The sequence below is a fragment of the Mus caroli genome, unplaced genomic scaffold (assembly GCF_978045245.1).
Source record: "Mus caroli unplaced genomic scaffold, Mus_caroli_1 scaffold_15, whole genome shotgun sequence".
Classification (NCBI taxonomy): Eukaryota; Metazoa; Chordata; class Mammalia; order Rodentia; family Muridae; genus Mus; species Mus caroli.
The window spans coordinates 61,731,699-61,752,598 of record NW_028227270.1 but is presented as its reverse complement, the minus strand read 5'-3'; the positions used below and the strand labels follow the sequence as shown (position 1 = coordinate 61,752,598).

The 20,900-nt window shown below is 46.0% G+C and overlaps 1 protein-coding gene across 1 annotated transcript in view; it reads right to left on the bottom strand.

Moving 5' to 3' along the window:
- Slc28a3 (solute carrier family 28 member 3) overlaps positions 1-20,900 on the bottom strand; it is a 53,898-nt gene that overhangs the window by 28,269 nt on the left and 4,729 nt on the right. Inside the window, exon 2 of the mRNA XM_021180813.2 lies at positions 2,998-3,087. Coding sequence (XP_021036472.1) covers positions 2,998-3,087 — 90 coding nt within the window. The remainder of the gene's footprint in view (positions 1-2,997; positions 3,088-20,900) is intronic.

The following is a 20,900-nucleotide window of genomic DNA, read 5'->3' as shown; positions in this document are numbered from 1 at the left end:
AAGATATCAAAGAGGACGTGTCCCATAGCACGTCAAAGACAGACACTATTCTTTCTGCCTTTGGTCATCTGTGTTTTCTAGACTGACCCTCAAGAACTAGGAAGGCATGAACCATAAGAAAAGAGGCTGAGTTCAAGGTCCAGATACCACAGTCAGGTCAGAGGTGAGTGTGCCACTTACATCTTCTTTTTAAAAGTTTTACTTATTTTTATTTTATGTATATAAATGCTCTGCCTGCATGTATATGTACCATGTGCATGCAGTGCCCACAGGGGCCAAAAGAGGGCATCAGATCCTGTGGAGCCCAGTTATAGATGGTTGTGAGCTGTCATGTGGGTTCTGGGATTGGTGAGAAGGTCCCTGGTAAGAGCAGTCAGTGTTCCTAACTGCTAAGCCATCCATCCATCTCTCCAGCTCCTTGTCCATATATATATGCGGCTTGGCCAACAATATTGGTAAATATTTAATTTAAATGATTGTTCTCAATGTGTCCCAAGCCACCTACCACCTATGAAATGCTTCTGTTTATTTCTTTCTTTTCCTTTTCTTCTTTTTCTTTTTTAGATTTATTTTTTATTATATATACAATGTTCTGCCTGCATGGATGCCTGCAGCCCAGAAGAGGACACCAGATCTCACTACAGAGAGTTATGAGCCACCATGTGGTTGCTGGGAATTGAACTCAGGACCTCTGGATGAGCAGTGAGCGCTCTTAACCACTGAGCCATCTCTCTAGCCCCATTTAATTCCTTCTTATCTTTTAACATGGACACCCAAATCACCCTCAACTCTTGTTATCATGGGTGACGTTCCATCTCCCAGTCAGTACGGGACTCTGTACATTTCCATTCCGCGCCACCACCTGCTGACCACCGCTGCCTGCTCAGCCCCCTGTGTGCATTCCTGCTGAGTGTCCTTGTTCAGCATCACCCAAGCCCCATGGCTGCCAAAGCCGCTGCTGATTGGCCTGCACACTTGTGTTACAGCTGTGAAATAGGGAGTTATGCTTTGTTCTTTCGTCAAACAATTGAGAGCAACTGTAGCAAAAACAAACTGTAAACATGGAGGCTTCCCATACATCCTCACACGGTCCATCCTTTGCTGCCCACATCCTCCACTTGTTACCTCAGATGAACCTACTACATGGATGATCACACAGGTCCCATCATTTCCCTCCATGGGTGTGACGTGTGCTCTTGGCCATCAGTTTATTACATCTGGAAACCCAAGTGGCTCTGTCTACCATGAGGGATTTTTTTTCTTCTTCTTCTTAATTAAACTATTTGAAGTGGGAAGACCCAGTTTTAATCTGAATCTTTGGAAGTGGGAAGATCCACCTTAAATCTGGGCCACACCTTCTGCTGGCAGCCAACGTAAAGGGCAAGGAAGAAGGAAGCTTGCTCTCTGCCTGCTTGCTCTGGCTCTCTCTAGCAAACCCATCCCTTCACTGGCCTTGAACCTACTTCCTCAGGGTTTCAGTGTACATTGGAGACCAGCTGAGACATCCAGCTTCCTGGATTGAACAACTGCTGGATTCTTAGACTTTCCCTTGGTAGACAGCATCATTGGACTAGCTGGCCCAGAGCCTGGAACCCAGTCTAACACCTCTCCACCCCCACATAGTCATGTTATAAGTTCTATCCCCGTAGAGAACCCTAATACAAAGGTCGTTTTCTAGTGTGCTCAAATCTAGGTTTGGATCTTCACCTCCATAGTGTTGTTCAGAGTGCTTACGGTGCCCTGAGAGTCCCAACGCTCACCCCCACTTCCTCCCTGACCCCTGGAAACCACTATCTCTTCATCCCTCTAAGGTTTTGCCTTTTTCTACTCAGGATGATGCTACTGGCATGGTACAGGGTGTTCCCATCTTAAACTGGATTCTTTCACTTCATAATATGCACGTGTGGTTCCTTGAGTCCTGTTTATGACCTTGTTGTTTGCTTCTTTCTAGCTCTGAAAAATATTGCCCTATCTGGTCTGATTGTGGATTTTTCAATTTTACGGGTGCGTATCTCAGATGCTTCCAGCATTTTCTGATTATGAATAAAAGCCACTGTAGGCACGGTTTTCATGTGGACTAGTTTGGTTGCCAGAGGACACCCGTTGCACAAACACTGCACAATATATCAAATAAGATAAACAGTAAAGTAAGATGAACAGTGTGATCCAATATGGATAGCACGAGACTGTGTCTGCATAAACACGGGCCATGCTCCAAGGTACAGTGATTTTCTCCTACTTCACCCCAACTTTCATCTTCCGTTTTTTTGCTGCAGTAATTTTCCTAGTTTTAGGTACTCTTTAGAACTGCTTTTCAAAAGGGTGATCCACATGAGCAATTACTTGCTTTGTTTTTTCCAGCAGTGGAAGGAATTCTGCCTAAATCTAAAATACAAATGAAGCAGCATGGAGCTCCTTGCCAGACATGGTGGTCCACGCCTGTAATCCTACCACTTGGGATGCTGAAGTCAGGGAATCAGGAGTTCAAGGCCATCCTCTGCCGCATATTGAATATGAAGTGAACTTGGGTCACGTGAGACCCTGTCCCTTCCAAACAAACAATTTAAAAAAAACAATAAAATAAAGACAAAACTCCCCACCACCACTATCAAAAGCCCCCAAGACCTGTGCAAGCTAAGGATTTAGGTTCCATGGAACCAAGGGAGAGGCACCTCTCTTGCCTCCCTCCTTAGCATACCAGTGCTTTTCATCTTTCACAGGAAGTCCCACACCAGGCTAGACCTGACTCGTGCCTCTGCCTCTTAGTAACTGGGGCTACAAAGCTGAGGGTCCATGCTTGCCTAAGATGAGGCTTCTTGCCTTGAGATGGCTTCCCTTTTGGGGGAAGTCTGAGGCTGGTCTGCAAAAGCGAAGTCTCATCGTTAGGGTGCGTGTGTTTTCTGTCTGGCTCTGCCCTAAACACACTAAGCACACTCACAGGCAGTGCAGTTTTCTCCATGGTAACAGGTCCTTGATCATCCTCCACACCTGCCCTACCTGTTTGGCGCGTCCTTGTTCCCCGCTTTGCACAACCCTGCTCCTGACTGTGCTGTTTCCTGGAGGGCTCTGCCCTTCAAGGTCTTCATCCTAGGAAGCAAGCAGAGTGAAAAACACTGACTCTGTGTCAGAGCCCAACACAAGGGTCCTTCCGCAAAGACTCCCGGAAGAGCCTTGAAGAGTGGCAGAAGCCGAGACTCCGTGTTTAGATGAGGCACCCGGTTCAAGGAAGTGCCAGGGAATCGTGGGCCCAAGGAAAAAGGATGACCTTGCTTTGTTTTGCGCTGATGGGAACGATCAATGTGCTGCACGTTGAGGAAGGACTGCAGCTTCCCACCTTAGGCCCTGATGCACGGCCTTTACCAGGTTGGGGTCCTAATGTTTCATCTGGGCAGGTCAGTCACCCCTCAGGAAGGCAGATCGATCTTTAAGCCATGCTCAATCGATAGAAGAAATAATTATCTTTTTAATGAGATAGCATACTTGTCAATCCCAGAATTCCTGGCCCTAGCACGGGCGCATACAGAGCCCCAGCATCACGCCGCTGCTTCCTAAGTCTGATTAAATTTGAGAAGCAAAACCTTGCTTTTTCTTTCCCTCTTTTTTGTGCTTCTGCCCATGATTTCCCTAACACTTCCCGCTTGCTTCTTTCTCAGAAGTTCCCTTCTGGCAGAGTGGCTGCTTGCCCACATGCTGCTCCTGCGAAGTTGTCATGGCTGCATCTCTCTCCTCCAGTAGACTGAGATTTACAGTTGGCTCTCCTGGGGTTTTAATCTTAAACTCTAATAAAATCATCCTTATGGGTCTGTTCTTAAATCAATCTCTCTCTCTCTCTCTCTCTCTCTCTCTCTCTCTCTCTCCCTCTTTCCTTTCTTTCTCTCCTTTTCTGTCTTCCTCCTCCTTTTTCCTGCCCCTGCCTCCTCCTCCTCTGTTATTTTGAAGCCTGGACTCACTATGTGGCCCTGGCTGGTCTTGAACTAACAGAGATCTGACAGCCTCTGTCTCCTGATTCCTGATTCCTGAGTCCTGAGTCCTGGATTGAGCACTGCCACTCCCATCTTTAAATTCTTGCAAGGAGATTAAAACCGCAATCTCCCTGTACCATGTGGCACCTCTGATGGGTCTCCCCAGAATTCCTGGTAGTGGTACAGGAGGAAATGTATGTTTATACAGAGAACGAAAAAGAGGGCAGAGACGTGTAGCCCTGGGAACTCTACTTCTCTCCTGTGGTCATGAATTCTTACACTTTCCTTAACGCTAAATTGAAAACAACAGGACCCGGGAGGCTGAATTACATGAGTGAATAATCCAGGGTCTCTAATTACACACGCGAGCCTCGGCAGGTCGTACCACCCCGAACTTCAGGCGTCTATTCACACAGCAGTGTGCTCTTTCTGGCTCTCTGCAGAACCCTGGGGTTTTCTCACTGGTGGAGCAAGCTTCATTTTCTCTCTCTTTTGTAGGCTGCAGCCTTCTGATGCCCCCTGCTGGCAGCAGCTGAGACCTTTGCTGAAGGAATTGAGGGTTTTAAGTCAATGAACACGGAGAGTGTATTTGGGGGTGGAGTGCTCCCTGTTTTGCACGCGCACAGAGGAACCCTGGGTGTGTTTCCCCCGTGTTCTCGATTGCTCTGTCCAGTGGACTCACAGCTTGGTCGTTGTATTTCCAGGAAGAAAATCAGCGAGGATTTGAAACAGAAAAAGGAGTTATTGTGGGTGTAGGTGGGTGGGTGGTAAACAGCCAGCTTTTCTCTTTCTCTGTAAATTGGAACTGTGGGTCTGTAAAAGAAGCTAATAACCACCTATTAGCCAACATTTCGTTCTACTTATTAAGCAGATTACTGACACCTCTGTACCTAACACCTATAAGAATGCCTGTCCTCAGGGCAAAACCTCGAAGTATGCCGGCTGAGTGGGGGAGTCGTGGGAACCATGTGTATGTTTCTAAGCAATGAAGCAGGGGCCTAAACCACTCATATGCATAAAATGAATACAACTTTAAAAGATGTTAAAATATATTTCTGATAGAGTGTATATACACTATTAACAGTTAAAAATAAAACACTGAGGTTGGGAAAGTTAATACATTGTGGGAATCCTCTCTTCTTGGTCCCTGGGAGTGTAGTGAGCTGTGCTTTTCTCAAGCTCATGCTAGCTGGGCATGGTGGCGCACGCCTTTAATGTCAGCACTTGGGAGGCAGAGGCAGATGGATTTCTGAGTTCGAGACCAGCCTGGTCTAAAGAGTGAGTTCCAGGACAACCAGGGCTGCAGAGAAACCCTGTTTCCAAAAAACAAACCAAAAAAGCTTATGCCGAAGTCTTCCCTTCCCATCCCCTGCTTAATGAATCTATAAATTAAGAAATAGTTATTTAAGAAGTTTTCCAGGTGTGTTGCCTTACATGTTTAATCCCAGCCGGGAGGCAGAGACAGGTGGGTCTCTGAGTTCAAGGCCAAGCCTAGTCTATAAAGTAAGTTCCAGGACAGCCAGAGCTACATAGCTAAATCCTATCTCAAAAATCTATTTGTTTATTATTTTATGAGTGCTACACACACACACACACACACACACACACACACACACACACACCCGTAGTTCCCATGGAGGCCAGAAGAGGGCACCAGATCCATGGAACTGGAGGTGCTCAGAACCCAATGGTTCCTCTGTGGGAGCGCTCTTAACCTCTGAGCCATCTCTTTAGCCCCTTAAGTAACAATTATAAGTGGACAAATTCGTGAGCATAGGAGCCCCTTCACCTTAGTTGCACATTGAGAAGTCTTGGGTTTGCCTCTGGAGCTGTCCATACTATAGTATGTAAGACTAGGGGAAGAGACCTAGGCGTCCAGGAGTGGAGGCTCCAGCCCTGTGCTGAGTAACATTGTTATCATTTAGATTCTTAAACAGGAAGCAGGTTTGGACGGTCTGCTTAGCTATTTCACGGTTTCTCTAACAGGGTTGCTTTTTCCCACTGGGATTCATAAGTCCTGGTTATATTTACATGAACGTCATGGCTTCCTACACCAGCGTGTTGCTGTGCAGCGTCCACTTTGGGGTTCCACTCCACCCGAGCTGTTGGGACAGCAGCTGAGGTGACCCTGCCTCCCCAGCTCCACTAGGCAGCTAGCCTGGCCTTAGTAGACTGCGCCCTCACCAGCAGCTTTGGGCTCCAGCTTTCATGTACAAAATGTATAAAGATGAAGATCTCAGGGAAGCTCCTATCTTTGGTCAGAAGAATGGGATCTGGGAGCCAAAGGGATGGCTCAGTGCTTAAGAACACTGGCTGTTCTCGCAGAGAACTGGGTTCAGCTCCCAACGTACTCATCTGCCCTAAAGATGAGAATATCATATACTAACTGTGGTCCTCAAAAAAGCGAATCCAACCGCCTCACTAGTCACCTTGCTGGAACACTCCGACGATGTATTTGAAGCGTGTGCTGCTTTACCATTGTTTGCTTTGCTACTCTAAAAACTTCACGAAACTGTTTGGGGTTAACCTAAATCTCTCTTCCTAGGCGGTGGCCACTCAGGCTTGGCTCCAGAATAAATGTCCTCTTCCCTTTTGAGAGCTGGTTTGCTTGTCTGTGTTTGTCTCTCCCTTCCATCCGTCTGAGCTATTCCAAACGCCACTGCCACGGGAAACGAATACAAACAAGTGCTGGAGAATGTGGTAACTGCAAGAAAACAAAGGAACCTAACCAAGCCCTCTTGGGATGCCAGCTTGGCAGCTGGCACTACCTAGGAGACGAGCTTCCAGGCACAGCGGTGAAGGTGATGTTGGTCAGGTTAGCTGAGGTGGGAAGACCCACAGTAAGAGAGAGCAACAAGGCTCCCTGAACAGCAGGAGAGGAAGAAGCAAGACTCTGACCAGCATTCAGGTTCCTGATTGTGGGTGCCATGTGATCACGTGACCATGTGCTTCGAGCCCTTGCTGCCTTGATGTCTCTCCCACTGGGAGTTCCAGGGTTAAGTCCTTTCTTCCCTAAACTGCCGAATTTTTGTTTGTTTGTTTGTTTACGATTTTATTTTATGCCAGGCAGTAGTGGCGCACGCCTTTAATTCCAGCACTTGGGAGGCAGAGGCAGGTGGATTTCTGAGTTCGAGGCCAGCCTGGTGTATAGAGTGAGTTCCAGGACAGCCAGGGCTATACAGAGAAACCCTGTCTCGAAAAACAAAAAACAAAAACAAAAACAAAAAAAATTATTTTATGTGTGTGAATATACTTTAGTTGTTTTCAGACACACCAGAAGAAGGCATCAGATCCCATTACAGGCGTCTATGAGCTACCATGTGATTGCTGGGAATTGAACTCAGGACCTCTGGAAGAGCAGGCACTGCTCTTAACCACTGAGCCGTCTCTCCAGCCCCTGTTTGTTTTTGTTTTGTTTTGTTTTATTTTGTTTTGTTTGAGACGGGGGTCTCTGTGTACCTCTGACTGCTCTAGAACTGAACGTGTAGAGCAGACTGGCCTTGAACTCAGCCTCCACCTCCTGGTTGGGATTAAAGGCGTTGCCACCAACAGGCCTAAACGCTTTTGCCAGTGTATTCTATCATAGTGACAGGAATTAGTGTAAAAGATATTTTGGGACTCTAGGGGAAAAAAAAAAAGACCGCAAACAACCCACTTGTTGAACTGAGGCGTGCTGTTGCTTTTCTGGTGTCTACAGAGTAATCAGTCACTCTTGTGAACCCAAAAGGAACTCCTGACTGACCGACTAGGGCAAGGTTAGTCGTGATGGTCATGGGCATGCACACGTATGGGCGGTAGTGAGGTTTCCAGCAAGTGGAAGCGGTTAGCGGCAAAGGCCAGACTCTGATTAGGGCCCTGTAAGCCTTTGACTTTTCTCTTGACCTATGAGGAACGGCAATCTCTCCACACATTCTCCCACAGGAAGAGACTCAACCACCACTAATGTGACTTCTAAGAGCTGAGAGAGCAGAAGAGGCTGACTCCTGAACTCTTCAGAGCAGTTAGAGCTAACTTAACTCCAGTAAACTCTTTCACTGCCCCCTAGAGGTGGAGAGAAAGCTTCGCCGCCCAGAGCCTTGGGGGAAGGCAGACAAGTCCCCTTGGCCAGAGGAGGAGCCTGGCTTAAGTAACTGCGGGTCAGCAAATACTCCTACCCTTTCCTGCTTTTTGCAATGTCCACGCCTCTGACTGGGCCGGAACCTCTCCCTGTTACCTCATTCTTCCTCAGAAGGCCCACTCATCTCTGGAGAAACTGAAGCCAATTACGGAGGGAAATCAGTCCTCGCTGATTATCCTGGTATCAAGTGTCTTGCCTTGTTCTTTCTGGGAAGAAATATCCAAAGTGCTGAATCCAGCCTCTCCTCTGACTGCTTCTTAGATGTTGTCTGGATGAGGCTGGAGGCTAAAGTCGTATGGATGCAGAATCCCCCATCCACTCACTGCGTAGACCACTAAGTTGTCTTTCTTTCCCTCTTTCCTTCTTTCTTTCCTCCTTCCTTCCTCTCTCTTTTTCTTTCTTTCTTTCTTTCTTTCTTTCTTTCTTTCTTTCTTTCTTTCTTTCTTTCTTTCTTTCTTTCTTTCTTCCTTCCTTCCTTCCTTCCTTCCTTCCTTCCTTCCTTCCTTCCTTTCTCTCTCTCTTTCTTTCCCTTTCTCCCTCTCTCTCTCTCTCTCCCTCCCTCCCTTCCTTTCTTTTAATATAGGACAATTATAAAAGACAATAACCAAGATAACAGTAGAATAGGGTAGGTGTAAATTAAGAGGCATTCCACTTCAACAAGGAAAAGCAAAACATAACTAGCTGATCACTGTTGTTATTTTAAAATTGGCAAATGTGTATTGGTCACATTGGTTAGGGAGCAACAAGAGGTTTTTTGTTTGTTTGTTTTGAGACAGGGTTTCTCTGTGTAGCCCTGGCTGTCCTGGAACTCACTCTGTAGACCAGGCTGGCCTCGAACTCAGAAATCCCCCTGCCTCTGCCTCCTGGGTGCTGGGATTAAAGGCGTGTGCCACCACGCCCAGTGCAACAAGAGTTTTTAACTTTCAGAAATAAAAGATCTGTACCGATGGCTTTGCTGCTGCTGTCTGTGACACCCAGACTATAATTTCAAACCCAAATAAATCTTCACACAGAAACTCACGCATGAGTGCTATATTAATATCCTAAGCAATATAGAATTATGCACGAGATACCACTTTGGACAAAGAGGAGACACACAAGGAGAATGTATTTTGTTCAGTTATGTCTAAAACACACACAAATGTCATACCTCTGCTTGTTGATGGATACAGGAAGCCCTCTTTCCAATTACCTTAAAACTTGCTGTCGCTATTGTCATATAATGCATTGAATAACATCCATTAGCAAATGATTTGCAACTTTTACTGAGTGTTAAGGATATATTTAATTCTCTTTCATTTGTGTATAAATGAGTCATTTCAAACTTAAGGACACATACAGCAAGCCTTGAGGATTTTATCTACAGGTTCATATACTCATGTTAGCCTGCTGCTTCCGCTTCAAGAATTAAAATAAGTGCTAGGAATAGCTCAGCAGTTAAGAGCAGTTAAGCGATCATGCAGAGGACCTAAGCCAGGCCCCAAGACCCACATGATGGCTCATGGATGTCTGTAACATGGGTTCCAGCCCTTTTCTAGATTCCTCAGCTACTACATGCAACTGGTACACATACATGCAGGCAAAAAAACACTCATGCACTCGAAATAAAAATAGATTTTAAAAACTTAAAAAAATATTTTCAGAGAGGAATATGAGATTAGTTTGTAAATAACCATCTTATATTTTAAATCTGGCATGTTGTTAGAACATACTGAGATAAGGTAAGGACTATATTTTTTCCAAGTTAATATGTTGAGAACATAGAACCATAATTCTACAATAAACCAGTTTTTTTTTTAAAAAGCAAACAAGTGAGCTTTTTGGTTCACATGTACATTTATAAACAGGAAAATTTATAATAGAAAATTCACACATTAATACAACTTAATTGCTGGGCATGGTGGCACATGCCTTTAATGCCAGGATTCAGGAAGCAAAAACAGGTAGAGGCCAGCTTAGTCTATATAGTGAGTTCCAGGACAGTCAGAGCTGCATAAATCAACCAACCAACCAACCAACCAACCAACCCAAACCACAAAAAACAAACCAAGCAACCAACCAAAAACCAAAACCAAACAACACCAAATCTTAGGTATGAGTCACGGCAGAGAGGGTCAGCGGTTCAGAGTGCTGCTGCTCTTGCAGATGACCCAACTCCCATTCCAAGCAATCACACAGTGGCTCACAACCACCAGTAACTCAAGCTCTACGGGGCCTGATGTCCTCTTCTGGCCTCTGTGGGCACCTGCACTCATGTGGCATAGGCTCACACAAACACACATAATACATAGGGATAAAAATTTAAAACATAGCTAGTCCTGCTGGTGGCACACATTTTTAATCCAAGTTCTTAGGAGGCAGAAACAGGTGCCTTCTTAGGCCATTCAGATCTATATAATGAGTTTCAGGTCAGTCAGGGCTATATGGTGAGACCTGGTCTTGAAAAATTTTTAAAAATTAATAAATAAAAGAACCAAGATTCACCTTAGCAGGTGTTGTAGTAAGAGTTACTATTGCTGTGCTGAAACACCATGACCGAAAATAACCTAGGGAGGAAAGGGTAATTTGGCTCACACTTCCACATCAGGGGAAGAATTCAAGCAGGGCAGGAAGCTGAGGTCAGCGGCTGACACAGAGGCCACGGAGGGGTGCTGCTCGCTAGTTTGCTCAACCTGCTTTCTTATGGAACCCAGAACCACCAGCCCAGGTGTGACTCCACTCACAATAGGCTTGGCTTAGACCCATCAATCACTAACTAAGAAAATGTCCTACGGCTCAGTCTTATGGAGGCAGTTTCTCAACCGAGGCTCCCTCCTCTTGGATGACTCTTGTTTGTGTCAAGTTGACATAGACTAGCCAGCACAGCAGGGTTGCCAAGAAAAGTGGCATTGTGTGGCAAAGTGTTGCCACTGAACACCTTACCTTGTAGATTCATTGTTATTCTATAAAGTCTAATGTTACAGAAAGAAACAAAAGCATTAGTCTGTTTCTTACATAGTGTGCTCATGACAACAGTCCCCTGCCTCCTCTTCTCAAGTGCTGAGACAACAGTAGGCATTGCCGTGCCTGGCTCTCCCATTCTTTTAAGGTTGGTTGACTTTTGCGTCCATAATTTGTGTTGGATCAAACATGATCATTTCTGCCTGATTCTAATTTCCAGTATGATTTAGCCTGCCTTGTTTGATGTAAAGGAAGATATTCCCCTGAGAACTTCTAAGATGCATTCTGAAATGAGAGGACTAGAGAAGACTATAAACACCAAGCCCCTGATTCTGAGAGCAAGTGTGTGGCCAGGCCTTTTTCCCGATAGGCAGGCCACAGTGTGATTCTCCACGTGTAACTGCTGAACTTCTTTTCCGTGGTCTGAACATGTGCCCCAGGTTTGTTGTAGTCTGAATGTGTGCCTCAGAGTTCGTGTGCTGGAAACTTACTCCTCAGTGAAAAGAGTTGAGAGCTGGGACCTTTGGGAGATAATCAGGGCTCCAGTGATAAATGGATTATGTACTTATTTATTGCCAGAGTGGGTTCTTTACTGAGACAGTGGCTTGGTAATTATTATCATTTGCTCTCTGTCACTGTGATAAAACACTGATGAAAGCAACCTGGGGAGGAGAGGGTTTACTTGGCTTATCCGTCCTGAGGGCAGTCCATCATGGAGGAGGCGGAAGCTGAATCTCACTGCAAGAACTGATGCAGAGACCACAGAAGATCAATGCTTGCTTGTGGTGGCTTGCTCAGCCTACTTAGTCCACCTGCCCAGGGATAGTGCTCACTACAGTGCACTGGGCCCTCTGACATCAGTCATTAGTGAAGGGAAATGCCCCACAGGCTTGCCTGCAGGGCAGTCTAACTCCTCAGTGAAGAGTGTCTCTTACCAGCTGACTCTCATTGATGTCAAGTGGACACAACCTCAACAAGCGCAATCGTAACTCTGAGGGGCGCTCTCTTGCTCTCTCCCCTACCCCTGTCACAGAAGCCCGGGACGAATTTCCCACCTCCAGAACTGTGAGGAATTTCTTTCCCCTTTAGCCCGCTCCCTGTTACTTTATTATTTTAATCCGATCTCGGTTGTTTTAGTATAGCAGGAAATGGGCTTACAGTCTTCCTCCTGTGCACCTTCAATATTTGCGCTGTTATAAATTCTTCTTATCCTGGGGCCAAGAATTCACAGGTAGGCACCTTTCCTCGCCGAAGAAGCCAGCCGTTTCTTTGCGCTGCTTCCTTGTCTTAGATTTACTCCCTACACGCCTGAGTTTCAATGTTTCCTGTGTCCCTAAATCCAGCTTTTGTCACACAAGGCTGGAGTCCTTTTTAAAACGTCCTTGCCCTGTTCCCCTGTCCACCCTAGGGCTATCACAGTTCAAGTATTTCCTCCTGGATTCAGACTGCCATCTTCCTCTTGCTGTGCTGAAGGACTGTTCTCCTCAGCCCTGAATGTTCCAGAAGTATCCTGAATTCCCTCCTAAGCATCCCCATTCATCCCTCCAACGACCAATAACTGTACAACGGTGGGAGAGGCACCTGTGGATGGGTGAAGGAATGGCGTATAAGGTTCCTGTGGCTGGGGAGTTCTGGCACCATAAATTAGATAGCTGATTGTTTAACTATTGTTTCAATGACAGCTATCAAGACACTCAAGGTGCCCGTACACATCTTCCTCCCCCCTTTCCTCATGGTGCTGGGATCAAACCCAGGGCATTGTACTTGTGACACAAGTGCCCTGCCAGTGAGCTATACCCCCAACTTCAAGATGCCATGTCATAGGCTACTTTGAATGAACTTGGCTGTACCTATAATTTCAAAAATATAACTTGTTTATTATGTGAAATAGGCACCAGCAAATCATCAGATGTCGGGAGAGCGAAAGTAAAGGGGTAAGTACTTCTGAGCAGCTTACGGTGGGTTTTCTTGTTTGCAATTGCCCTTTTGGTTTGCCACACTCAGTCATGGTGAGAAGTCTTTTCCCTTTTAAGCTTTCTTTTCTCTCTCTCTCTCTCTCTCTTTCGAAACAGAGTCTTATACTATAGCCCACGGTTTTGACGTTCAGTAGAGAAGGTATCTTAAAGAGAGACACGTTGGCTATCAAACTATCCAACAGAATGTAAAATATTCCAGGAATCTCATGCTGGGGACAGGGAAGCCCCCACGCTAGCCAGAGCGGGAAGAGATTTCACACAGTTTTGATAGCAGATCTTCAGGCTTGACTAGAGCAGACACAGGGAAGGTCAAGGGTGAGTTATGGGCGGGACCACATCTTGGCCAGCAGTGCTTAATTACACAACCCTCACCCTTTGCTCCTACACCTCAAATGGATGGCCTTGAAGTTGACGGGTTCCTTCCTCTCTCCAATAAGTCTCCTTTCTCTGCTTATCACCATTATCTTTCACTAGGGCACTGGGGACAGGTGGCTTAATCTAACTTGTTGGGCCTGGCAGAGTCCAGGCTAGACCCAAAAAATCTCCTGTAACAGGATGGGCCACAAACGCACCATTCCCTGATCTCTGCCTCCCAGGTGCTGGGGCTCCAGGTATGCGTTGCCTGCACAATGCCTTAGTGAGTTGCCCCAGTGAGAGACGGGAATAAGACATTGTGGGTGGGGGCTGGAGAGATGGCTCAGTGGTTAAGAGCACTGACTGTTCTTCCAAAGGTCCTGAGTTCAAATCCTGAGCAACCACATGGTGGATCACAACCATCTGTAATGAGATCTGACGCCCTCTTCTGGGGTGTCTGAAGACAGCAACAGTGCACCTTCATATAATAAGTAAATAAATCTTAAAAAAAAAAAAAAAAACCAAAAAGATATTGTGGGTAAAGTGCGGGTAGGTACAGGTGGTGCCAAGGGACAGTGGCAGTCATCACTGATGCTCTGAGCCTGTAACTTCCTCTTGGAACAGGCCATAAACCATGCAAATTAAGGTTGCTTCGTGGTGATTAACATACAATTATAATAATTTGGTTTGAGGCCAGATTTGTCTATGTAGTCAGTTCAAGACCAGCTAGGGCTACGTAGCGAGAGTTTGTTTTTTTTTTTGTCTCTGTTTCTCTGTCTGTCTGTCTGTCTGTCTGTCTCTGTCTCTCTTCTCTCTTCCTATCCTCCTTCCCTCCTCTTTCAAAAACAAATAACAAACACATTTGAGGCCAACTTGCATTGCATGTCCTGTGAAACTGAGCTCAAATTACATCTGTGAGGGGTTTCTAAATTAACTTGGCCATCAAGTCCTTACACATAAAAGGGCTGCTGATTAAATAGATACGGACTAAACAGAAACACATGCAATGCACTTACATACCAGAAAAAATTTTAAGGAAAACATTTGTCTAAATAATAAAGAGGTAGAAAGGAGCATGCCATAGTTTGCTTCAGATGTCAACTTGATACACCTGGGAAAAGGGGGCTTCAACAAAGAAAATGCCCCACAAACACGGCCACAAGCTAATCGGATGGAGGAGGCAAATTTTCAGTCAGGGTTCCCTCTCCCTGGATAGTGCCAGCTACTCAGAAGGCTGGGGCAGAAGGATCGCACATTCAGGCCTGCACGGGCGCCTACCTCACTGAGATCTGGTTTCACATAAAAAGGGAAAGGCTAAGGACAGATCTTATTGGTAGAGAGTTTGTAAGAGCCTGGTCCCAAAGATCAGTATTGCGGGGAGTCACGTGGGAGGGGGGCTGGGACAGCGTCTTTCCTGGCCTCACAACTGCGGACCCCAGTGTTTGATACAAGAGGGGCGTGACTTCATACTCAGACTTTTGACCTGCTTTCTTCTGAACCCAAACAGCACGTACCAAGTGGTGTGAGATCACTGCTGAGGTCCGCGCTTTCCACTCACTGCCTAGGAGCACCGTGGCAAGGGGCGGGGCCTCCATTGCTTTGGGGCTTTTGGTTCTTTATAGGACTATGATGCAGGGCATTCATTGACCTTTTTTAAAAAAAAAACTTTAAAAATTACTTTTTAAAAAATTAATTTTATGTTACGTATGAGTACTTTGCCTGCAGATATGTTTGTGCACCGTGTGTGTGCCTGGTGTCTGCAGAGGTCAGAGGAGGGCATCAGAGACCCCGGAAGTGGACCGATGCATGTGAGCTACCACGTGGGTGCTGACAACTGAACACATATTTCCTGCAAGAGCCGCAAGTGCAAGCCGGGCGTGGTGGCGCACGCCTTTAATCCCAGCACTCGGGAGGCAGAAGCAGGCGGATTTCTGAGTTCGAGGCCAGCCTGGTCTACAAAGTGAGTTCCAGGACAGCCAGAGCTACACAGAGAAACCCTGTCTCGAAAAACCACCAAAAAAAAGAGCCGCAAGTGCTCTTAAGCACCGAGCCATCTTTCCAGCCCTCACCTATTTTTTTAAAAGAGTTTATTTTTATTTTTAATTGCGTTTGTATGTGGGTCTGCTTGTGTGGATGTGCATATCAGTGTGGGTGCCATCAGAGGCCAGCGGCATTGGGAGTTAGTGTGACCCTGGTCCTCTTTTTCTGGTGGTTCCTGCTCTTAATGGCTGAGAGTTCATTTGGATGAGAATCAAGTAGAGAAGTTAGGAAACTGCCTGAGTGGTGTGTACGTGTGTGTGTGTGTGTGTTGAGGTGTGTGTATTTGTGTACATGTGTATGTGTGTGTGAATGCTTATGTGTCTGTGTACATCTGTGTATATGTGTCTTGTCATATACACTGTGTGTGTATCTCTGTGTGTGTGTGTGTGTGTATATGTGTGTGCATTCAAGTGTGCCCTCGCATGTGTGTGTAGGGTACAGAGCCACATATCCTGACTCAAGTCTGCCTGTGTAACCTCTGCTTTTCCTGCCTTACCTAGAGTGTAGCTTTTCTCTTTCCCATCTGCGGTACCTCCTGTTTATCACTGTCTTCCCATTGGCAAGAGGCCACTTGTCATATCAGCCAAGGTCTCTGCCACACTGAGTACAGTCAGTACCTGGGGCACTGAACGCAGGCTTCCCTGCCCCCTGGGCTGCCCTGGCTTTGGTCTCCCAGATCTGTCTTCCTCCTCTCTGACATGAGGGCCTGTGCTTTGCTGGGGAATGGCCCAGGAAATGGATGGCCCCATGGGCCAAGAGGAAGTGGCACATTTGGCGGCTCCCGTTCTTCCCTCTGGACCTGTTACAGTTCACCAAGCACCCCCTCCGTTGTCTCCTTTGCTTTACCTGCACAGGCCAGGGACTTGGTGAGTTTTTCCTTTCAAAGCTTCCTGGCCTTACTAACAAGGCCAGGGCTCCCTAACTTGCTCTTCTCAAGTGTTCCTGACACAATCAGATCTGATGGTAACTCTCAATTCGGGTTACTTTAATTAGAAATGTTTAAGCTGGGTGTGGTGGTGCAAGCCTGTAAGTCTGGCAGAGGGTGGGGGTGGGGAGCATCTGGGAAAGAGAGGCAGATCTCCAAGTTCAAGGCCAGCCTGGTCTACAGAGCTAGTTCTAGGAAAGCCAGGCCACACAGAGAAAACTTTGAAGTGTTGTGAAGTTCACAAAACTCTAAAATGACAAAGCTGAAAGGAGGGGGGGACACTGAAGGAAGTTGAGGGGCTACTGGGTCACAACTTCACTTTGCTAGTCTCTCAAAGGTGGGGAGGTAAGGCTAACATGTCACAGATTTGCCCATCTTGGTCCTTTTCGGGGCTGTGGCTGACACTCTCTTGTGGCATAAAGAGCTTACCTCACATTAGCAAGCTGCTTTCTGACCTTACTTCCTGGAGAATTTATACCATTACTTTAGATCTAACTATCCCCGGGCTTGCTAGTCTATTCTAGAATGTTCTTGAGTGCACAGAATACAGAAACCCAATTTTAATTATTTCACTGATTTTAGAATTGTGGGGCCAGGATCTTGTCGTGAGCAGGTTGCCCTGAGATATGTCTGCAGACATGGGTTATATTGCTGTCAATCTGCCTTTTTGTCCTCCTCCAGTTTCTTGCTCCTCCTACCTTCCCATTCCAGCACTGATTCTTCCTCATAAAACACAACATAGAAATTAGCTCGGGCAGTAACGTCCTGAGCTCAGTGTTTTCCTTCTGTCTAGCCTGGGATAGTTGCTCAGTACAGTTTGTGGATTGAATAAAAGATTAAAGTGGGGCTGGTGAGATGGCTCAGCAGGTAAGAGAACACTGACTGTTTTTCCAAAGGTCCTGAGTTCAGTTTCCCAGCAACCACATGGTGGCTCACAACCACCGTAATGAGATCTGATGCCCTCTTCTGGTGTGTCTGAAAACAGCTACAGTGTACTTACATATAATAAATAAATAAATCTTTAAAAAAGAAAGAATTAAAGTGTATATAAAATGTTCACTTGGCACAGGTGGAAAGTGACTCCCTGATTTCCCAGGCATGGTGAGGGCCCCTTCTATGCCAGGAACAGATTTTGCAACACTGAGTGGTACTAATTTGTCATTGTTGATGACAGTCAAACAGTGGCCTTCTGTTTTTGGCTCCCAGTCTAATGGCTGGCACAGTGTCAGGGCTCAATAACTTCTGCTGAATTTGTAGGTCACACTTTAAACAGTTTTGGCTCTCAGAAGCAAAGTAAAACAAAAACACAGGTGTGTGGGCTGGAGAGTGGCTCTGTGAGAGCAAGAACAGTTGCTGTAGAGGCCTGGACTTCCCTTCCTAGCATCCATGGGCTGGGCCAGCCTGCCTCCATCTTAAAGGGAAAACCAACTTTGTTATAAGGTCAGAATACGTTCTTTTCTGTTTGCTGCACAATTCAGGTTGAAGGTGCTTTAACTGTGTCTGGAATTTGACATGGTCCCTGCCTTGTGGAATTTGATTCACACCTTGGATGTAGTCTACTCTGATAAGGGTTTCTGCCAGGGAATCCCAAGATATCTTGAGACATTCTGACAAGATGATCTGTCTGCTGTGTGCTTCTGTACAATCTGCTTGCTAAATCCTTGTGTCACCAAATTCCCCAGTTTAGCTGGGCGTGGTGGTGCTTGCCTTTAATCCCAGTACTCGGGAAGCAGAGGGAGGCAGATTTCTGAGTTCAAGGCCAGCCTGGTCTACAAAGTGAGTTCCAGGACAGCCAGGGCTAAACAGAAAAACCTTGTCTTGAAAAACCAAAAAAAAAAAAAAAAAAAGAGGCTCCCTCAAATCTTGACTTGGAGAGAGTCAGTTAAGACACAGGACAGTCTTGTGCCCCTCAGCCACAAAGGAAAGGTGCCAGCCAAGCAGCCATGGAGGGTGCTCCCCCAGAAAAGTGCCACTATTTAATATGTTTTTAAGTTTATTAACGGCTCCTGGGAATGAACTGTCCAAAAAGAACTTTGGTCTTGTTTTTAGTTTTTTTTTAATTAATTAATTTATTTATTATATGTAAGTACACTGTAGCTATCTATCTTCAGACACACCAGAAGAGGGTGTCAGATCTCATTTCGGGGTGGTTGTGAGCCACCATGTGGTTACTGGGATTTGAACTCTGGACCTTCGGAAGAGTAGTCGGGTGCTCTTACCCACTGAGCCATCTCACCAGCCCCTCAAAAAGAACTTTGAAAGGTAGGTGTGTGTGTGTGTGTGTGTGTGTGTGTGTGTGTGTGTGTGTGTGTGTGTGGTGGTAATGGGACACTCCTCCCCCTCTTCCCCTCCTTTGTGAACTGAAACCAGGGTTTTAGGAGTGAGCACCAGGCAAATGCTCTTCCCAGTCCACAGACTTCCAAGAGCCTCAGAAATCCTGGGACTATCACACATAGCACATGACCAGGAAGACTGATTACAAAGAAATAATTTAGTCAAGTCACGAAAACTAGTAACAACAGAATGCCCAGGAGGCGGAAATAAGTTCATTGCAGGTTCAAGGCCTGCCAGAGCCACAAAGGAAGCCCCTGTCTCAAAGACAAAAACAAAATAAACAAAACCCTAATGACCCATGAGAAACTAATTTTTAGAAACTGCCAGATTGTATTTTAGAAAGCTCAATTTTAAATAAAAACTTTTGAAACACACAGATGTGATAGCTCATATCAGGGAAAGGAGTGGCAGGTAGAAATGCTCAGAAGGACTCGATGTCAGACTTAGTCGGCAAACACACTACAGTATCTATTTTAAATGTGTTCAGAAAGCTGAAGGAAATCAAGCTTTTAAAAAGCCTGGACTCTCTACTAGAATTCCAACTAGAGAATATTGACAGAGAGGTTCAGCAGGCTGGGGGCATATAGATCAGGTGGTAGAGTTTTCTCAGCAGTCTTCAGCCCTGGCTTCCAGCGCCAACATCTCATAAACTGGGTGTGGCTGCCACACCAGAAATTCCAGCATTGGGCAGGATTCAGGGATGGGGCTGAGACAGGAGGTTCAAAGCCACCCTCAGCTGCATAGCAAACTCAAAGCCAGCTTGGGTTACATGAGATCTTGTCTCAAAAAAGGGAGTAGGGAGAGGGGACTATCTAAAAATCTATGGCTGGCCATGATAACACATGCCTTTAGTCCCAGTATTTAGAGGTGCAGCCAGGTAGGTTTCTGAGTTCAAGGCCAGTTTAATTCACATCATGAGTTTCAGACCCCTCAGAGCTACATAGTGACACCCTGTCTGTTCTGGCTAGATGTATGTTAACTTGGCCAAGCTAGAGCCACTGGAGAGGAAAGGGCCTCAATTGACAAGATTCCTCCAAAAAAAAATAAGGTTTTGGTAAGCCTGTAAGGACATTTTCTTAATTAGTGATTGATGTGAGAGGGCCCAGCCCATTGTGGGTGGGGTCACCCCTGGGTTAGTGGTCCCAGGGTCTATAAGGAAGCAGGCTGAGCAAGGCATGAGAAACAAGCAAGTGAGGAGTACCCTTCCACGGCCTCTACATCAGCTCCTGCCGCCAGGTTCCTGCACAGGTTGAGTTCCTGTCCAGATTTCCTTCTGATGATGAACGGTGATGTGGAAGTGTAAGCCAAATAAACCTTTCCTCCCCAACTTACTTCTGTCCACGATGTTTTATCATCGCAATAGTAACGCTCAGTAAGACACTGTTTTAAAAATAAATTAAAAACAAATACACACGACTTATAAGACAATGGCAAAGTAGTGGCTAGAAGGAAATCCAGAGTTGCTTGCATCACAAGGAGATAGATCTTAAATCATGGGCTGGAGAGATGGCTCAGCAGTTAAAGAGCACTGTCTGCTCTTCCAGAGGACCAGGTTGGACTGCAGTACCCACAGGCAATTACAATTCCAGGGGGTCTGACATTCTCTCCTGGCCTCAGAGCACAGCAGGTATGTGCATGGTACCCAGACATGCATGCATACACATAAAATAAGTCGTAAAACGATCTTTAACCAATGACCTGGCCTTTCACAGAAAGAAACTAGGAAAAGAGCAGCAAACTGAATTGGATGGACGAAGGATGCTTAGGAGGGTGAGGGCTGGAGTCTGCTTTCTAACACGTGCAAGGACCTGGGTGACTCACAAGCAGAGGAATCCAAGAGCGGAATGAAGGCGTGTGAGACAGAAGCTAGTACAACAGAGTACAACAATGCAACCAAACGGTGGCATGTTCAAAAGATCAAAATCGGCAGCTGTCTAATAGTCTGATAAAGAAATATAAATAGGAAGGAAAAAAAGAGGTACCTAACTTAGAAATGCAAGTGCGGGCGATGGCAGGACATAGAAACACTGCCTAGGGAAGTGGTGACCAGTGGAGCCTGCTCTGTATTCTCGGCCTAATTAATCCCTAAGGAGCAGGAGGCTTGCCTCTGAAGGAATCACTTCAGGAGTGTTTGAACCAAGGCCTAAGCCTGAGAGCTCTTCCTGAGGGCGTCATGGCTGTGATTCTGATTTTAGTCCCATGGGTTCTTTCTGCCCAGATGTAAGTTAAAGTAGGCACACACTCGTGCCCAC